The sequence below is a fragment of the Meles meles genome, chromosome 20 (genome assembly GCF_922984935.1).
Source record: "Meles meles chromosome 20, mMelMel3.1 paternal haplotype, whole genome shotgun sequence".
In the NCBI taxonomy this organism is placed as follows: Eukaryota; Metazoa; Chordata; class Mammalia; order Carnivora; family Mustelidae; genus Meles; species Meles meles.
Window position 1 is genome coordinate 15,982,463 of NC_060085.1, and position 19,945 is coordinate 16,002,407.

General features: G+C 44.0%; 1 protein-coding gene across 2 annotated transcripts in view; it reads left to right on the forward strand.

The window, feature by feature from the left end:
- Positions 1–19,945, forward strand: part of LARS2 (leucyl-tRNA synthetase 2, mitochondrial) — a 146,700-nt gene that overhangs the window by 18,773 nt on the left and 107,982 nt on the right. For both annotated transcript variants that reach the window (XM_045991679.1, XM_045991680.1), the window contains exons 4-5: positions 2,991–3,082; positions 5,370–5,430. In XM_045991679.1, the coding sequence (XP_045847635.1) occupies positions 2,991–3,082; positions 5,370–5,430 (153 nt within the window). The remainder of the gene's footprint in view (positions 1–2,990; positions 3,083–5,369; positions 5,431–19,945) is intronic.

Below are 19,945 nucleotides of genomic sequence, written 5' to 3' on the forward strand. Positions count from 1 at the left end.
CGGTGGAAGGGGGTGTCACCCAGAGCCCTGGTCTCATCTCCTTGTTCCTCCGGGCCAAGGAGAAAGGAGCGAAAAGAGTGTGCTATTGCCTTCCTGATCTTTGTTGCATCCCACCTCTGCCCCCTACAGACAACAGACAAGCCCAGAGCAGCGTTCAGGCCCCGGTAACCAGAGGGGTGGGTTTTGTGATGGGCGCCCCCCCCCCCCCCAGCAGGACTGTGTCAAGTTGGAGGAGTATGTGTACGTGTATTGGTACATGTGCGCTTGCGAGAAGCAAGACATGGAGGTCTGCAGAGGACGGTGTTACCAGCTAAGTCAAAGCGCTGAGAATGGGGGGCAGGGGCAGGAGGGAGGGTCAGCTTTATGCTTTTATGTATCACAAATTGTGTTGTTTCATTTGTTAAAAATAAGCTTGTATTGCGTTTTTGCTCTGAGAAGCATCCAATAAAGGGGAAAGAAGGGACCCTATTCAGTCCGGACTCAGGAGGGGTGTGAGTGCGGGGCAGAACGTGGGCAGCTTGGGAGTCATGTCATCTTGGCCTGGAGACCCAGGGCCTCCCAGTAGGACACGGCAAACCTGCCTTCCCCCCGGAGCGGTAGCAAGCCGGAGCACCCCACAGTGCTGTTTGCTCACCAGCCCTGTATCCCTTTTAGAAAGCAGAGCTGAGTGGGTCAGACTCACCACCACCCCAAATGTGGCCAAATCTACTAGGCGGTGTGTCCTCGTCCAGGGCAGTCGGAGGTAGGGCAGTGGCTGCCCGCTCACGGACCACCCCTGCTTCGGCCCCCTGAGACAGGAACAGCTGGGCCACTGTCAGGCAGAGCACCTGATGTGAGTCATGAATTATGCAGGAAAAAAACCTGCTGGACCCCCTTTATGGAAGAGAAGGCCAAGTAGATGACCAGTTGTTTGAGCCTCATGGTCCGTCCGGTTTGGTTAAGAACTTCCAATGCCTGGCACCAACGGGCTGCGGACAGTTGTGAGTAACCCACGTTCAGAACGTGTCTGAGGTCAAGGCTTCTCCCTACCTGCTGTCAGAGGGCCACCGCGATACCTCTGGCCAGTGACACGGCCGAAATGTTGCCAGAGGAGCCAGTGATGTGCCACGTTAGGGGTGCTGTGGACCAGGGGTAGCAGATGACAGCAGCTGCCACAGTGGCCAGTGCCCGCCCCCCCATCACCAACCGGGGCCCCGGGTGCCATGCTGAGCACACCACTGATGTGGTGATCTGATCCCCAGCAAGGCAAGGTGACTGCTTTCAGTCACAACCGAGAGTTGAGACCCAAGTGCCTCCGGTCCCGCTGGCAGTAAATGGCAGGCTTGGGTTTGGTACTCCTCCCCCCAGATCGCACAGCCTCCCGAAGAGCGAGCCAATAAAGGCTTTTTTGGCATTTCCCATTCATTCGCCAGAGTGGGTCTGAGTGGCTCTGATTGCGGGTGCCTGGTCTTCGGCTTTAGGTGGAATGATTCCATCAGACTGCTCAAACCCATTTAAAAAAAATACATGCCTAACAGAAGGGCGACTTTAAGGCAAGTGGCTCCAAACACTGGGGGAGGCAGGCCTGTTCTCTTCTTGCCACCTATTAAGTGGGATAAGGGGGAGAACATATCTGGAGACTGGGATGGGGTGACAAGTCCAGTCTGGAACACTTCGAATCATAGGTGCCTTGGACCTGAGGCGGGATGGCCATGGCCAATGCTTCAGTGCACCTTGGAGGGTCCTTGGGCCAGGCGGAAAGATGGAAAAGAAACCCCAGGTGTGCAGTGGGAAAGAAATGAGATAAATATAAATATAAATACACATATTTATATTTATATATATATATATAGTCCCTATCTCTAAAAATTTAAATTTACCAAATTTAACTGGTTATGTATGTCTGGTAGAATTACAATCGAGTTTTGTTTTCTTCTGAATATTTTTCCCTGTGTACCCAATTATTTATAGTGAATATGTGTTGCTTCACATACCAGAGGGAGAAGTATTTTTATAAAAGAAAACAAGACCTCTTTCTTTAGTGGAAAATGGCCTGTTTTGATACGCACGGGTGATGAGGTGATGCGGGTAAATACCTCTGAGTGTTTGTCATTGTCCCAAGGCAAAGCGTATGAACCCAAGCTCAGGTTGTCTATATGATTACAAGCAAGGCTGTCCCTTGGTGCCACCGTGCGTGTTTCAAGCCGTTGTTCCCATTTGTAGCATGTACGTTAGGTGGACAGAAGCTGCCTGCTGAGCTGTAACTGTTGTTCATTTGCAGAAATGAATGCCTTCCTGGCCCTCCCTGGCTGCAGGTGATTGCTTCTGGCGTCCTGCAGCCAGGCTGCAGACTCTTGCTGGGCTGCCGTTGCTTAAACTGTGAAACTGAAGAGGGTTAGGGCTGGAGGACGGCCTCCAAAGTCTTATTGAGCTCTAAGATTGTAGGCTTCCCTATCCTTCAGAGAATGGGAATACATTACAGGGAGTGATTCAAAGTGACCGTTGCACTCTAGAAAGGGGGCTAGTGCAACGGAGGGACTGATAGATTTTTAATTTTAATTAATTTAGGTTTAAATTTATATAAGCGCCTGGGGCCAGTAATAATAGTAACTCCATATTATTCCATAGTAATAGGAGGAGTATTAGGAGGAGTAATAGGAGGTGAGCATTTTAAATGCCTCTACACTTTTACATGTACGTATTTTTGAGATAATACTTTTAGAAAACAATTTATTGTAGAAAATACAGACAAGAAGAAGAAAGTAAAGAGTAGTCATAAAGGAGAGTCTACTCAGATAATGGCTGTGGGCATCGTGGTGTCTCAGCTTCTAAATGCTGTCCTCTGCATATGTCCTAATAACCAGCTGGCTTTCAGAAGCATAGCCTGGAATCATCCAGATAGGGTTACAATATGTTAATAGGAAAGAGTGCCTGTTTATGGCCCAGAAGACAATATGGACAGAGCTGTTAGCAACCCGCCATGGCTCATGTTTCTCTTCTGGGTGATCTAGGTGATCAACCCCATGGGATGGGATGCCTTTGGACTGCCTGCCGAAAATGCAGCCATTGAGAGGAATCTCCATCCAGAAAGTTGGACGCAGAGGTATGTATTCACAGGTGTCTTCAAATACTTCCATACAGAAACTTTGAAAAAAATGTTTTCATCTGTGCATGAGAAACAGCAAAGCAGACAAAATATTGCAGTCTGCCAAGCCACGATCAGGATTGTATATATTGGCACTTGTCTTCTCGCGTGCTGTATTCTTACCTGAGAAGACCCAGAGAAGGTTCTGGGTATTTGTTCATCTCTTCATTTTGATGCTTTGTTGTTACAACATTATTCTTCCCTTGAGTCTTTGCATTTGGAAGGAAAAAGGAGAGGGTTGCGTTTGTTAAATTTCTACGATGCTCCTCATCTTCTTGACCATGGTGTGAGCTACATCCAAATTCTACATTGTCATTTTCTCTGAAAATTCTGTTAGTTTTTGCCTTCACCATTCCGGAGCAAGGGGGGAACTTAAATATTCCATGTAGAACTATATGGCCAATATATTTGGGGGCTGGCTTTCTCCAAGGGGGACACATGCTCAGTTCCACCTGTGCCTCAGGGTTCCACGTGCATGTGGGCCAGCGGTGCCCATCCCTCATCCCAGAACCCAGCGGAATGTTCTGGACTCACTCTGTCAGCCTCTTTCACAAAGGTCTGGGGTCTTTCCCCCACTCCATGCTTTAGGAGATCTAGAAGGGCATTTCCAGGTCCTGTCCCCATTGTCTTTGACCTCCCTTTGGTTTATTTTGCCCGAAACTACTTTGTAAAAACATCCACTGTACTGCCCACTTCTCTTTTTCCTCCTAAGCCCCAGTTACCACTTTTTTCAGTTATGGTTAATTCTGGATTAAATGGAAGTAATGAAAAAAGGAAGAAAAGATAATCAAATAAGGTGGATCAAATATGGCACAAAATTGATGTAAACTATACCGAGGATTGGCAGATTAGGGCCTGTGGGCCAATTTGGCCCTCCCTGATTTTGTAAATAAAGTTTTATTGGAACACAGCCCTACCCATTTGTTTACATAGTGCCCATGGCTGCTTTCATGATACAGGGGGCAGAATCAAGTTGTTGTGATGGACATATGGCCCACAATGCTGGAAACATTCACCATCTGGCCCTTTACAGAAGAATTTCTCAACAGAGAAAAGAGCATTTAAGAAGATGGCCCCTGAATCAGGCCACCTCAGTGTGAATCCTGCCTTTCCTTCTTGCTTCCTAATCACCTTGAGAAAATTAGTTAATGTCTCTGTGCCTCAGTTTATTTCTTTGTACAAGAGGGATAGTCCTCGTTCCTACCTCATCTGAATGGGTAAAGATTAAGCACCATCTTCGTTGGCTGCTGTAAACAAAAATTCCATAGTCTGGGTTGGCTTTTAAACCATAGGTACTCCTTTCTCATAGTTCTAGAAGCTGGGAGGTCCAAGACCAGGGCACCTGCAGATCTGATGTCTGGAGAGAATCCCCCCCTCCTGCCCCGCTTCCTGGTTCACAGAAGGCCATCTTCTCTCTGTGTCCCCAACATGGCAGAAGGGGCAAGGAAACTCTGGGGTCTCTTTCATAAAGGCAATGCTCCCATTCAAGAGGGCTTCCCCCACATGACCTCAGCACCTTCAAAGTCCTCACCTCTAAATTCCATCATCTTGGAGGTTAGGTTTCAACACACAGACTCTGCGGGGACACAAACATTGTCCATAGCAAGCGCTCCTCCGCAAAATGTCTAGGACAAAGCCTGGCATAAAATAAGCTGTTTCGGCTAGGCGGAGATCATCCAGGGGAAAGAAAAGAAAATGATGTATTACCTTATTTCATATTATGTTAAAGTTGATTCATTCGCTTTTCTCCCCCTATCCCAATTATTGAGCAGTTTTAGATTTTAGGTTTTGACTGATAAGCACAAGAGCAGGTTTCTTTTGGATTCCCACAATTTGCAGATTAGGGTTTTTCTCTTCAGCCGATTCTAAACTTATAAATACTTGGCTTAAACTTGTGCGGAATACAGACATGGACAGGCTGGGGGTGTCCATACCAAAGGGGTTTCCCATCATGGCCAGAGGAAGGGCCAATCCCCAGGGCCAAAGACCATTGTGGTTTCTAGTAGATTCTATAAGATTCCGAAAAATAGGTGTCTTCTAATTCTAACATGTTGGTATTTTCGTCTATTCTTAGTGATTTATTTTTGTTTATTATTTTCTTTTTCTTTTTGGCCAGGGCAAGGCAACATGGGCAGCCCTCTTCAATAATCTAGACTTCCGTATTTTCCCTTCACATTCTCAAGTGTGGTTTGTCTGTGGCTTTCTCCCCTTCTGAAAACTAAACTGTCTTCCCTCTGTTTCACAGTAATATTGAACACATGAGGAAGCAGCTTGATCGCCTGGGCCTGTGTTTCAGCTGGGATAGGGTAAGTCAGCCCTTTCTCCTGGAAGGGTTTCTTTTTTTTTTTTTTTTTTTTTTTAGATTTTATTTATTTATTTGATAGAGAGATCACAAGTAGGCAGAGAGGCAGGCAGAGAGAGAGAGGGGGAAGCAGGCTCTCTCCTGAGCAGAGAGCACGATGCGGGACTCGATCCCAGGACTCTGAGATCATGACCTGAGCCGAAGGCAGTGGCTTTAACCCACTGAGCCACCCAGGCGCCCCAGGGTTTCATTTTTATGACGGTCCCGAGTGCACAGAAGACCATGCACACTTCACATTTCTCCTCTTTGGGTTGGGAGAAGGGACAGGAGGGAGGGAAGGATTAGCAGAGCTCCACAAATGGAAAAGTATTCCCAGAGGACGGTCTGCCTGCAGACAAGTAATTTTCTGTGGGATTAAGCTAAGAGAGTTAACTTCTTATTTAACTCTACAGCCGACTAGAATTTATGTGTCAGAATCTTTACACATGAATTTCTCCTTTTCTTTGCAATATTTTATTTGATTTATTTGTTTATTTTTAAGATTTTATTTATTTTTTAGACAGAGTGAGACAGACGGCGAGAAAGGGAACACAAGCAGGGGGAGTGGGAGAGGGGGAAGCAGGCTCCCCGCTGAGCAGGGAGCCCAGTGCGGAGCTTGATCCCAGGACCCTGGGATCATGACCTGAGCCGAAGGCAGACGCTTAACAACTGAGCCACCCAACTGCCCCTTCTCTGCAATATTTTATTTTATTTTTTTTTTAAAGATTTTATTTATTTATTTGACAGAGAGAAATCACAAGTAGACAGAGAGGCAGGCAGAGAGAGAGAGAGAGAGGGAAGCAGGCTCCCTGCTGAGCAGAGAGCCCGATGCGGGACTCGATCCCAGGACCCTGAGATCATGACCTGAGCCGAAGGCAGCGGCTTAACCCACTGAGCCACCCAGGCGCCCCAACTCTCTGCAATATTTTAAAAAGACTATTGGAATCTCTGTAAACTTGATTAACTCTCAGCCCATCTGGTTTTTTGGGGTGGCTAGGTGTTAAGTTGACTGACCCATTTATTTACCTTTGTTCCAGTTCAAAGTTGAGTCTCGTAACAGCCCATAATGCTTGTGTTACAACTAGCATTTTGGTGTAAAATGCTTTTGAATTCTGTATTAAGCGAGTGGAGAATTGCAGGTATGGGAGGACTTCATGAAGACTACCTGCGTGTTGGGAACATTCAAGAAACTGGGAACTAAGCCCTTCAACACTCTGGCCAAAGTCCCACCCCCTTAGACACTGGTGACCTGTTTGGTAGAAGGGATTCCCCTGCCTGTCCCTTCACTGGACCCTCCAGCATTCCGATCCTTCTTAGCATCCATATGCTCCACAAAATGATTAAAGATTTCGGGGCGCCTGGGTGGCTCAGTGGATTAAGCCGCTGCCTTCGGCTCGGGTCATGGTCTCAGGGTCCTGGGATCCATCCCCGCATCAGGCTCTCTGCTCTGCAGGGAGCCTGATTCCTCCTCTCTCTCTGCCTGCCTCTCTGCCTACTTGTGATCTCTGTCTCTGTCAAATAAATAAATAAAATCTTTAAAAAAAAAATGATTAAAGATTTCATTGCTGAACCTGTCAAGGTCAAGTTCACATCCTCTTCCTCAGGAGAAGCACCTGGAACAAACCCAAATACGATCTTTTCCTCCTCCTCCAGCAATTTCTTAAGTAATTGAGATTTAATGAGTGTAGCAAAAGAAAGCAAACACATTTGAACCATCCTTTTTCTTTTTTTCTGGTAGCTTCTTTAGGTAAGGTCATGAGCTGAATCAAGTTCTTGTTACACCACCGATGGCATTTTTACCACTGACCTGACTTGCAAGGTTATCAGTGTTTCATTTGGTGGAGGTGGGGAAAAGTCCTGGAGGCCTGGTCCCATTGTCCTGAGAGCCAGAAATCGCTAATGAAGTGCAGTCTGATGCAGAGGCAACCGAGTGCTGCCCAGAGCTCTCCAGAGAGGAGAGTCTAGATTCCTTGAGGGCAGAGATGGACTCATTAACCCTCTAATCCGGCACAAGAACATCAGCCATTAAGTGGTTCCCAATATTAGTGGATTCTTTTCCTGATTATCATAGAAGATCAGAAAATACAGAAAAGTTTAAAGAAAAACATGGGTCAGTGAGGCTAGTTTAACATCCTGGTATGGTTCCTTGGGTCTTTTATTCTGAAATTACAGACATCTATGTAATTTACTTTTGCAAAGTTGAATTCATAATGCATGTTTTTATTTTGCCTTTGTTTTTACCCACTACTCATGAACATTTTCCCATTTTATTAAAATTTGTTGAAAAAATGACTTTTCAGAGCGGTATAGTTTCTGTCTTATGACTGTATTATAACTTGTAAGTTTACCCCTTATTATCATACATTTAGATAGATTTTAATGTTTCTCTATTATAAATATGGGTTCTCAGTCCCTTCTGTGCAAATCTGAAGTCCAGAAAGCTCTAAAAACTGAAAGTTTTATTTTAACTCATTCGACTGCAAAAATGTGACCCGAACTGGTATTTATCTCACTTAGAATGAATATCTGTATATTTTCCTGTAGGAATAGTAATATAACTGATTACCAGACCTTGTTGGGTATTATTTTTTGATACCGAAAAAGGTCTTCATTCTGAGGCACAATTGACTGCATCGCAGATAAGGGGTTTTGAACCTGTCATGCAGTCTTGTAGATAAATATGTCTTCACTGCTACCACTGTCTAATGGTTACTGAGCACTTACCATGGGCCAGACACCCATAATTATCTCTTTGGGTCCCTAGTAGGTTCTAAAATGAAGATACTTTTATTGACATCATTTTATTGCTGGTCACTCAAGCAAGCAGGGCTTGGCTAATTCACTGACCAATTTGCTCTGTTCATCCCCCACTCTTGGAGCAGAAATCTTGATACAACCATTTCTTATTATTTCTTTAATGTGAGCTCTCAGAAAAGCCATGAACAAGTTAAAGGCTTATGTAAGTACTTAAAGGAAACTTAAAGGTATCATTTGGCTGGTGGTATTTGAAGGTTTGAAGACCATACAAATTTATACTCTTCAGTTATTACAGAGATGTTTTCATCTGTATTTCTTTCACTGTCCATGATAGGGAGGTCCCCCCCCCCCGCCCCAGCATGTTTCATGGATGTTTGAATTTGCGGTGTGTGTGGATGATCTAATCATGTCTTTGAGCCCAAAGCCCAACTTGGGACTTGATTTCATCACCCTGAGATCATGACCTAAGCCGAAACCAAGAGTCAGATGCTTAACCAACTGAGCCACCCAGGTGCCCCAGATAGGAGTTTTTAGGCCCGATTTTTCTTTATATTATACATTTTCTGATTGTGTGTTAGTTTCCTAAACATTATATTTGGTATCTGCTGCTAGTTTTAAAATCACGTGCATAACAATTACTCAAATCGAAGGTTCCTTTGCTGGTTTTAGTGTTCATCAGTAGACCTTATTATGTCCACCAGTTTAAAAAAATCTGGATTTGTGAAAAATTTTTTTCGACTCCTGCTTTTTCTGGCATCATACATTGTCTTCATAACAGAGAATGACTACCCTCCTTTGCTTTCATCTGTGAACAGGAGTTTACTGGGGGATGGAATTCTTTTTTCTTTCAGATTTCTGTAGTGGACCTTGATGCTCAACCTTTTTTTTTTTTTTTTTTAAATAATTATAGACTTATGAAAATTGCCAAGTAGTACAGAGAGATCCTAGGTACCCTTCATCCACCTTCCCCCGGTGAGAGCATTGGATAGAATTACAATATAATATAACAAACCAGGAAATTGACACTGACATGAAGCTATTAACAAAGTACGAACTTCATTCAGATTTCACCAGTTTTCCACACAGTCACTGGGCTATGTGCAGCAGTCTTCATTCTGTACGGTTTAATCCCATGTGGAATTTATGTAACAGCCTCTGACCCGCCAGCCTTTGGTGGGGAACCTGAGACCAGCCCAGACAGTCCATTGGGTCCATTCGTACCTGCAGTAATCTTTCTACTCCCATTTAATGCTTGTTGGTTCCTTCCCATCTCTGCCCCTGCCGTTTCAGGTTTTCATCAGAGTGTATCCCAGGTTAGTCCTTCCACCCGAGTTTTGGGTGCTGAGTGACCCCTTTCGATCTGCAGTTGTGGGTTCTTCCACGTGGCAGTTTTATGGGCTCTGGTTCCCAAGAACCCCGACTGTCGGAATGCGCGCTCCACTCACCGTCCTCCTTTGTTTGTCTCCCTCATGACCTTGGTCGCTTTATTCTTCTCTGCATTTTGGGAGAGCTTCTCCTGTTTGCTTCCCACATCACTGGTCGGGTTTCTGTTGAATCTGCTGCTTTGTATGGCTTCAAATGCAGATACTCATTTTGCTATCGTATTTTTAGATTTAGTCGCATTTTTTCCCTTATCTCATTCAGTTCCCAGTTTCTTTGTCAGTCCTCTTCTTTATTTTCTCCTTCTTCTTTCACCATCTTATCTCACATCTTCACAGACCGTGTATGTTCAGAAACTTCGAGGCTGTAAGGAGATGCTCTTGAAAAGTTATGTTTGCTTCCCGTGCTGAGTCTTTTTGACAAGTAAGAATGCTATGTTGTCCTTGTTTGTTTCAGCAGCTCTTCATAGACACCATGTGGATTTTCTCCCATGTTTGCTCAGTGACGTGGACTAATATGTCAAGTTAGAGATCCAGCCGCCTGAGGGGAGGGGAGGAGAAGGGAAGCTCCTTTGTAGTCTCTGTATCACTGATTCCTTTCTGGGTTTGGGGAATCCGCTGCTCCTCGTGCATCCTTCCCTGAGGTCTGATCTTTACCCAGGGATGAGGTGTGACATCACAGATACCCCTGACCCTGACTGACCCAGAGGGGTCTTTGTGGGCTTTCTATTTGGCCCATGGCCCGCTGTCCTCTCAGGACGTTGCCTTTTCAAGTAAGAGGTGGCGGAGCCAGGCTTCTCAAGGACTCAGTTTGTTCTTAAGGGTAGGGGGTGTGGTTGGGCTTATGATATTTTTCTTCAATTTGATTCCATCTGCCAAAATTCTTTGGCATTGCTGACATGTCGGGGGCCATGGCATTGCTGACATGTCGTGTATCATTTTCAGTACTGGTGGAGTCCCTGTGTCCCCCATCTTTATATTCTATTCGTCTTTTTTTTTTTTTTAAGATTTTATTTATTCATTTGAAAGAGAGAGTAAATGAGAGAGAGAAGGAGCAGGGGGAGAAGCAGGATCCCTGCTGAGGAGGATGCCCGATGCAGGACTCGATCCCAGGACTCAGGGTCCTGGGATCGAGCCCCGCATCGGGCTCTCTGCTCAGCGGGGGGCCTGCTCCCCACCCTCACTTTTTCTACCTGCCTCTCTCTGCTTACTTGTGACCCCTCTCTGTCAAATAAGTAAATAAAATCTTTTTAAAAAATAGTTTATTTAATTGACGAGGCAAATCTGTGCCCTTTGCAAGTGACCTTCCCAAAGTCTCATAAGAACTGATGATTAACAGAATATTTTAAAGTTAAGATAGCTCAGAAATGCTGTCTTCCTCCCCCAGATGGAGAAAGCCCACTTTAAAACCCAGGTCGGGTCTCATTCTCCCCGCCTCTCCCCAGGTGGGACTCCCGGTAGAACGGTCCAGCTCTCCAGCTACAATCTCATCATTCTTACCTAAGAGGCTTAATTCTCAGGATTTAAAAAAAAAAAAAAAAAGGAAACGTATACATTTCTGGAGTTCAGGCGTGTCTGGTGAGCCAGAAGAGAGTCAAATGTTGCCGTTAGCATTGCACCGGCTTTCACTTTTTCAGATGTTATTTCTGAAACAGCTGGTGTCATCTCGAGAAGAAGGAAAGCAAAAAGCTGAAAGCTGAATTTGAATGGCTGAACATCTACTAAGGGAAGAATAAAGAGGAAGTAGATTCCAGACTGTGCAGTGAGAGACAGGGATGTGCTTCTTTGTAGAGCTCTTACTCCCTGGATGAGCTGGCAGCCTTCCTACAGAGACAGTGTGGGCTGTGTTCTTCTCTTGTGGGCTCAGGTGATGGCCTCAGAGTCACCCGCTGGTCCGAGGGGATGGCCCCATGAGTTCCTTGTAACAGATGACAGAGTTAGCTTTTGGGACGCCTGCATGGCTCAGTCGGTGAAACCTCTGCCTTCAGCTCAGGTCATGATCCCAGGGTCCTGAGATTGAGCCCCATATCGGGCTCCCTGCTTCTCCCTCTACCTGCCGCTCCCCCTGCTTGTACTCTCTCTTCCTCTCTGACAAATAAATAAAATCTTTAAAAAACAAGACCAAAAAACAAATGACAGAGTTAGCTCTAACTTCAGTTGTTCCGTGTGGCCCGTCGAGGCGGGCGTGTCTCCGACTTCGTGCTCTGCCTTCTCACTAGTGATCTGCGCTGGTTCTAGGGCAGGTCTTGGCCGTGCATCTTGAAGTCAGCTCTGGGGCCTGATTTTTATCGCATCATCTGGGTAATTGTTGTGGGAGCAGTCCCTCAGAGTTGCCTTCAAACTCAGACAAATATAAGAAGGGAAAAAAAAGCTCAAACAAGAGGGGATTCAAAGGAATGCAGCGGAGTCGGCAAAGGAGGGCTTTGTTTCTTGTTTATGGCTCTTGCTCAGCGATTCCCAAAGACACTCATACTCCAACGTGCCATCAAAGCAACACAAGACAAAACGGAAACATATTCCAGGACTTGGCATAAATGGTGTCTGGATTCATTTTTCTTACTCTCGCATACTGGAGCAATCACGAGTTGAGTCTCGCAGAGTTTCTTGATCGTGGTGATCTTAGGAGTTTTTATTTACACTCCTTTTTATTCGATTTTTAGCCCCTCTCCTTGGCTTCTGTACGTGTTGGTGCCCAGTGATAAGGACTGACAGCTTTGCCCTTCAGTCCCGGCGGGGCCAGGCAAACTCCGGAATTACTGGACAGTCACCCGTTGAAGCAAACGCCAGGATGGGAGGCACATCCGAATTGCGCTCTATCAGAATTTTTACCAGGATAGGCTTGCGGTGCCTTTGAGCTTTTCCAGGTTTTATCTGGCAGTGCTGCACAGCCTGCATGAAGTCGGAGGGCCGCTGGGGTGTCCATGGCATCTCCACGCGTCCAGAGCTCTCCCTCTCTCTTCCCTTTCAGCATCCTCTTTCTGTTCCCTTGTTCGCTCTCACCCCTTCCCTTGACTCGCTTTTCTTTCCAGCGCAACCCCCTCTTTTCTTTCTCTCCCCTCTCTTTCTTTCTGTGTTTTTGGTCATTTTTATGATGGAAAAATTCCAGTTTACACTCAAAAAATGAGACACGTGTAGAGGACCTCCAAGCACTTGTCGCCCATCTTCCACAGTTGCTGTTTTGTGATCAGCCTGACTTTATCCACACCTTCCACTCTGAATCACTTTGCAGGGAGCTAAAGGTCAGATAACTTTATCTGTGAAGAATTCAGTATGGATTGCTGGAAGATGAAGGTCACTCGTTCCTTCTTCCTTCCCTCCTTTCCCCCTTCACATTCCCATTGTCACAGCTGAAGCAGGGAAGGGCAGTCCCCTAACATCACAGAGTACCAGTCTTCTTGTAGATTGCGCTGATGGTCTTGTAAATATCTTTCTCCCCAGACACCAGCATTCACCTACCTGCACCCCTGCTGGCCTTTGTTTGGCCCTTTCTTCCCTCCTACCTTGTGTTGTTATCACCCTCTCTTTGTGCAACACACATAAGCTCTTTGGACTGTGCCTGCAGCATGATCTTTATGCTTACAAAGTGAAAATTATGTTTGCTTCAAAGGCCCTTAACCTTGGCATTTTGTTCACATAGAGGACTGGACATCTGATAGGAACGATTAAACTCCAGGAAATAATGAAAGCATAGAAAGATATATTTTTAAGTGTTTTTTATTTTAGAAGAATTCAAAGAAGATTTTAAAACGAGAGGAACTTGGGGGCAAGCAAGGGCCTGAACACATGGTTGGGAAGATTCCCTGTGGTGAGAGCTGGGAGCCGCGGTTGCCTTGACAACGTGTAACAGGCACTCAAAGTGACTCTCCAAATCTTCTGTCAAGTCCTCACAGAGGTGAAGCAGTTTGTCTGGCAGAGGCAGAAAATTAACCTCTTTCCAGAGGTTTCCCTCTGGGCGGGAGGCAAGGGGGGATATGTTTGTTGTAGCTGAAGAGAATCGGCAGCCCATCCTTCGGTGCTTTCCTGCTCATGGGGAGTTGGTGGCAGTGCACTAGGCTTAGTGCTCAGGAATACAGTCGTCTGGAGGTTCGGAACCACATGTCATCATGAAGGCAGAGCACCGGTGCCTCTGACCTCGTGCAGAGCTGTGCCGGTCCAAGAGTTACATGACCAAGTTCATGGGTTCAACCAGGATAGCGTTCTTGGATTCTTCAGCCCTAACTGAAGAAGGAGGTCTCCTGGGCCCCTCTGGATTTGGCTATTCAAGGAAGTAGTCAGTTTTATCCACTGATAAAAAGTCCTCCCCTACTGGTGGTCATGAGCCCAGTCTGGCCAGCCTTGTCAAAGATGCCCACTCTGGCTAACGGCAGTGGAATTACCCGTTCCTTCCTGAGGCCTGGATTTTGGTGATGGGTCTTGCCATTCACACGGGGTGGACATCATCTGTTGTCCCTCTGAGCCTCAGCTTTTCTCCGAGGGAATGTTTCGTATGGTTATTGAAGAGATAACTCTCAGTTCACTCTTTAAATGTCTTAGAAAATAATAGTATAAAACCCCTGTCTCCACAGTTTGGTCAGGCCTCTGTCTTCTACATCATTGGGGTCTCAGGTGGGGTATAGCTTGGGTGCTTGTAGTTGTATGGGGACAGTGAACTTGAAGCGTCCTGGGAGGCAGTATCTAGATCTTGAAGATGAAGTTGTTACTCCATGAAAATAACAAGGATTATTTATATGTGTACTTATACTGGCGGTTCTTAAATTTTGTGAGCCTCAGAATCACCAAGAGAGCTTGTTAAAGCACAGGTTTCTGGGCCCCACTCTCGGAGCCTTCTTATGCAGTCGATCTCTGATTTTGTTTTTCTGTTCAGAAAAAAAAGGATCTTAGGAATGATTGTGCTCCCAAACCGTATTAGGTAGGGATCAAAATACAGGCCTACCCTCAGATATTTCTGGCGTAAGGTAGAGCCTAACTGAATATTAAAAACAAATTTTGAAAAAGCTTCCAGTGTTTTTGCAGATACACAGATTATTTTTATAACTTAAGTTGTGAGATATTACACACAGGTAGACCAGAGCATAAAACACTCTAGTTTATACAGCCACCGCCTAGGTTACAAAATACAACTTCACCAACACCCAGAAGCTCTCTCTGTGTGGCCTTTTCTGTTTACAACTTTGTTTCTCCCCATGACAAGTAACCAGTGTTCTGACATCGGTGATCATCACTGCCTTGTTGGCAATATAGTTTTACGACCTATATGTGCTTTTTAAATGGTTACATAAATGGACTCAAATGGTGTGTGTGTGTGTGTGTGTGTGTGTGTGTGTGTGTGTGTGTTTAAGTAATAATCTTTATACCCAGCATGGGGCTTGAACTCATGACCCCAAGATCAAGAGTCCATACTCTTCTGACTGAGCCATATCCTAGGATCTGTTCTTTTGTTCTAGCTTCTTTAACTCGACATTTGTTTTTATCCAACGATCTATAAAATGTTTTTGAATATTCATTTGCCTTCACTCGGATTCAACAATCACTGACATTTTGCCATATTTGCTTCATAACTTGCAGATGTGGTGACGCTTTGCACCTAAGTACTTCGGTTATTCCTGTCTGAAGACTTGAGACGTGCTCCTACATGACCACAATACCATTTGGCAACTAAAAAAAATTAACAGTAATTCCATATATTATCTTATGTGCAGTCCATATGTGAGTTTTCTGGTTGTTGCAAGAATGTCTTTCATAGCTATTTTTATCCTAGACACATCCCCTGAATTAGTTTTCCATCGCTACCATAAAAATTACCACAAACTTAGCATCTTTAAACAACCCAGACTTACTATCTCAGTTTTAGGAAGGTAGAAATTTTGGTGGACTTCTCAGGGTCCTCCGTTCGGGGTCTTATGAGGCCAGCATCACAGTGTTGGCAGAGCTGCGTTCCTTGCTGCATGTTGAGAAGGAATCTGCTTTGTACCTTGTTTGGAGTGTTGGCTGAGTTCAGTTCCTTGGGGTTGTAGGACCAGGTACTCATGGCTTTCCTGGCTAGTGGCCGGGGACCATTGTTTCCTGCTTTGAGGCTGCCTGCACTCCTCCTGTGCCCTCCATATGGTTTCTCCAGCAACAGTGGTTGGGTCCCTCTCATGCTTCCAACCCCTCTGACATCCCCCTTTTGCTGCGTCTCTCTGACTCCAGCCAAAGAAAGGTCTCTGCCCTTACCAGCCTGTGTGATTGATGACACTGGGCTCACCTGCATAATGTAGGATAATCTCCATTTTGATTAAATCTGCAAAATTCTTCTAGCTACTAAACTAACATGTTCATGTGTTCAAGGGATTAGGGAGTGGATATTCTACGGACCACATCCCGATACCATAGGATACCCATAAATTAAGTCTTAGTAGATTTTAAAAGATAGATATCATACAAAATATTTTCTCTGACCACAGTGGGCTGAAGAGAAGTTGAACAACACGTTCTTTTTTTTTTTTTTTTAAGATTTTATTTATTTATTTGACAGAGAGAGAGATCACAAGTAGGCAGAGAGGCAGGCAGAGAGAGAGGAGGAAGCGGGCCCCCTGCGGAGCAGAGAGCCCGATGCGGGGCTTGATCACAGGACCCTGAGATCATGACCTGAGCCGAAGGCAGCGGCTTAATCCACTGAGCCACCCAGGCGCCCCGAACAACACGTTCTTAAACAACCAGTGTCTCAAAGAAATCACAGGGACATTAGAAAGTACTTTGAGACAAATGAACAAGGAAACACAACATAACAGTACTTCTGGGAAGCAAAAGCAGTACTACAGGGGACGTGTATAACTATACGCACTGACATCAAAGTACAAGAAAGATGTCAGCAGCCTAACTTTACAACTTAAGGAACTAGAAAAGGGAGAACAACCAAAATCCAAAGCTAGCACAAAGAGGGAAATAATAAAGATTACGGCAGAGATTGGTGAAATAGAGAATAGAAAAATAGCAGAGAAAACCAACAAAACCAAAAGTTGGGTCTTCAGAAAGATCAGCAAAGTTGACAAACCTTTACCTAGAACTGACTAAGAAAGAAAAAGACTCCAATTACTAAAATAGGATAATGTAGATGAAATGGGTAAATTGCCAGAAACAAAACCTGCCAAAACTGAATCGCAAAGAGATGGGAATTCTGTATAGATCTGTGACTCTGAAGGAGATTGAATCAGTTATCAGAAATCTTCAAACAGAGAAAGCCCTGGACTGGATGGCTTCACTGCTGAATTCTGACAGTGTGAGGTGCAGAAGGGGCCCAACCGTAGGAGCTCCTGTCTTGATGCAACTGGAATGGGCCACTCTTCTGGCTGAGTTATCCCAGAAGCTCATCAGATCCTGATGTTCAAGAGTTTTTATGGAGCTTAATCTCCATCACCCCCTATCCCTTCTCTTCCTTTTCAGAGGTTGGCAGGTGTGGCTGAAAGTCTTAGTCTTATATTTGTCTTTCTGGTGACCATCCCTATCCTGAGCCATTCTAGGGGCCCTACCCTAAGTCACCTCAGGTATGCTCAGAAAAGGGGTCCTTTCGAATGGAAAAAACAAACAAACAAACCCTCCTGTCAGGAAATTCTAAGGATTTTTGGAGCCTTGTGCCAAGAACGGGGACAGAAATGTTATACAAATTTATTTCTTATTACATCACAGATTTCAATTCTTGAGATTTGTTTTACAGCCCAGAATAAGATCTGTCTTGGCATCTGTTTTGAGAATATTGTGGATTTGGCTCTTGGGGGGTAGAGTGTTCTGTAAATGTCAATTAGGTTCTGTTGGGTGATGTTGAATTCTAACTCCTGTCTAGTTCTGTCATTCATTCTGAGGGAGGTATTGAAGTCTTCAGCCATAATTTTGGATTTTTCCATTCTCCTCTTAGTGCTTCACATATTTTACAGTTCTGCTGTTTTGTGTATATACATTTAGGATTGCAGTGTCATCTTGGTGATTTACCCTTCTATCATTATGTGATGTCCTTGTCTGTCACTGGTAATTTTCTTTGCTCTGAATTCTACTTTATGACATTCTACGTTCAAGTACATGAAATTTAAATGAAATATACTAATAATGTAGCCACTTTTATTAGCCTGCTTTGTCTTACATTAATAAAGTGTTCTTCCTTTCTTTTAATTAATTTTTACATGGTGTATCTTTTTTAATCTTTTTACTTTCAACCTACTTATATCATTATATTTGAAGGGAGTTTTTCTTAAACAGAATACAGTTGGCTCGTATTTTACTTTTTTTATTTTTTTAAAGATTTTATTTGTTTAGGGGCGCCTGGGTGGCTCAGTGGATTAAGCCGCTGCCTTCGGCTCAGGTCATGATCTCAGGGTCCTGGGATTGAGCCCCGCATCGGCCTCTCTGCTCCGCAGGGAGCCTGCTTCCTCCTCTCTCTCTGCCTGCCTCTCTGCCTACTTGTGATCTCTCTCTCTGTCAAATAAACAAATAAAATCTTTAAAAAAAAAAGATTTATTTATTTTTTATTTATTTATTTAGCAGAGAGAGACACAGAGCAGGAACGGAACCAGGGGGAGCGGGAGAGGGAGAAGCAGGCTTCCTGCGGAGCAGGGAGGCCGATACAGGGCTTAATCCCAGGACCCTGGGATCATGACCTGAGCCGAAGGCAGACGCTTAACAACTGAGCCACCCAGGCGCCCCCGGTTTGTTTTTTAAGATCAATTCTGGGGGCGCCTGGGTGGCTCAGTGGGTTAAAGCCTCTGCCTTCGGCTCAGGTCATGATCTCAGGGTCCTGGGATCGAGCCCCGCATCGGGTTCTCCGCTCCGCGGGAGCCTGCTTCCTCCTCCTCTCTCTCTCTACCTACTTGTGATTTCTCTCTGTCAAATAAATAAAATAATTTAAAAAAAAAAAAGAAAAGATCAATTCTGCCAAACCCTGTCTTTTAATTGGTATATTTATACCATTTATATTTAATGTAATTATTGGTAGGTTGTAGCTAAAATCTGACGTTTTAATTTATTTTTTGGTTTCTTTTATTTTTTGCTTCTCTGCTTTCTTTTTCTGCCTCTCTATGAATTACCTGAGTTCTTTAGAGTTCCATTTAGATTTGTCTATACTTTTTTGTTTCCTTCTATGTTGTATAGCTTCTTTTGTTGTTGCTTTAGGTATAACATGACGTATATAATGTATCATAGTCCATTGGTATGGTCATTTTACCAGTTTGAAATGTAGAAACCTTACTTTACGTTCCTGTGCTCTTCTCCATTTGTAAAATATTCAGAAAAGTCAAGAGAAAGAAAGTCTGTTGTCTAAACCCATATATTTGCTTCTTTGTTTTTTCTTCATTCCCAATGCTTTAAGATTCCCTTTTTTGGGGCATTTGGGTGGCTCAGTCCATGGGCATCTGACTCTTGACCCCAGCTCAGGTCTTGATCTCAGGGACATATGTTCAAGCCCCACATTGGGCTCCATGGTGGGTATGAAGCCTACTTTAAAAAAAAAAAAAAAAATCCTTTTCTTATTATTTTTTTTTTCTATGTAAAGAACTTCCTTTAGCTATTCTTTAAGGGTAGTTTTGCTCATGACAGATTCTTTTGATTTTTCTTAATCTGAGAATATCTTGATTTCCTCTTCATTCTTAAAGGATAATTCCACTGGATATCCAGTTTTGGGTTGACGGCTATTTTCTTTAAGTACTTGAAAAATGTGACACTTCTTTTTGGCCTCTAGGGTTTCAGATGAGAAATCTGCTGTCTTTTGCTTTTCTCCCTGTAGCTAATACATTGTTTCTGTCAGGCTGCTTTCAAGATTTTCTTCTTCATCTTTAGTTCTTAGACATTTGATTATGATTTGTTTTGGAGTGGATTTCTTTGGATTTATCTTGTTTGGAGTTTCAGTTTCTTGAATACAGAGGTTTATGTTTTCTCAAATTTGAGAAAATTTTGACCAATATTTCCTAAAATACTTTTTCAGTTCCATTCTCTTTCTTCTCTATTTATGAAACTCTAATGACTTCAGTGTTAGATCTTTTGTTATCATCCTATATGTCCCTGAGACCCTGTTCTTTTTTTTCTTTTTGAGGCGCTGTTCGTTTGTCTCCAGTCTGTTTTCTCTCTTTTGTTCGGATTAGAAAAATTCTGTTGTACTGTCATCAAGTTCACTGATTCTTTCCCCTCTCTCCCTCCATTCTGCTGGGAGCCTATCCTTTGAGCTTTTTATTTCAGTTATTTTGTTTTCTAGTTCTAAAATTTATATTTGGTTCTTCTTATAACTTCTCTTTCTTTGTAGAGACTTTCTGTTTTTTTTTCATTTGTTTCAAATATGTTTATAATTTCCCATTGAAATGTTCTTATAATGGCTGCTTTAAATCC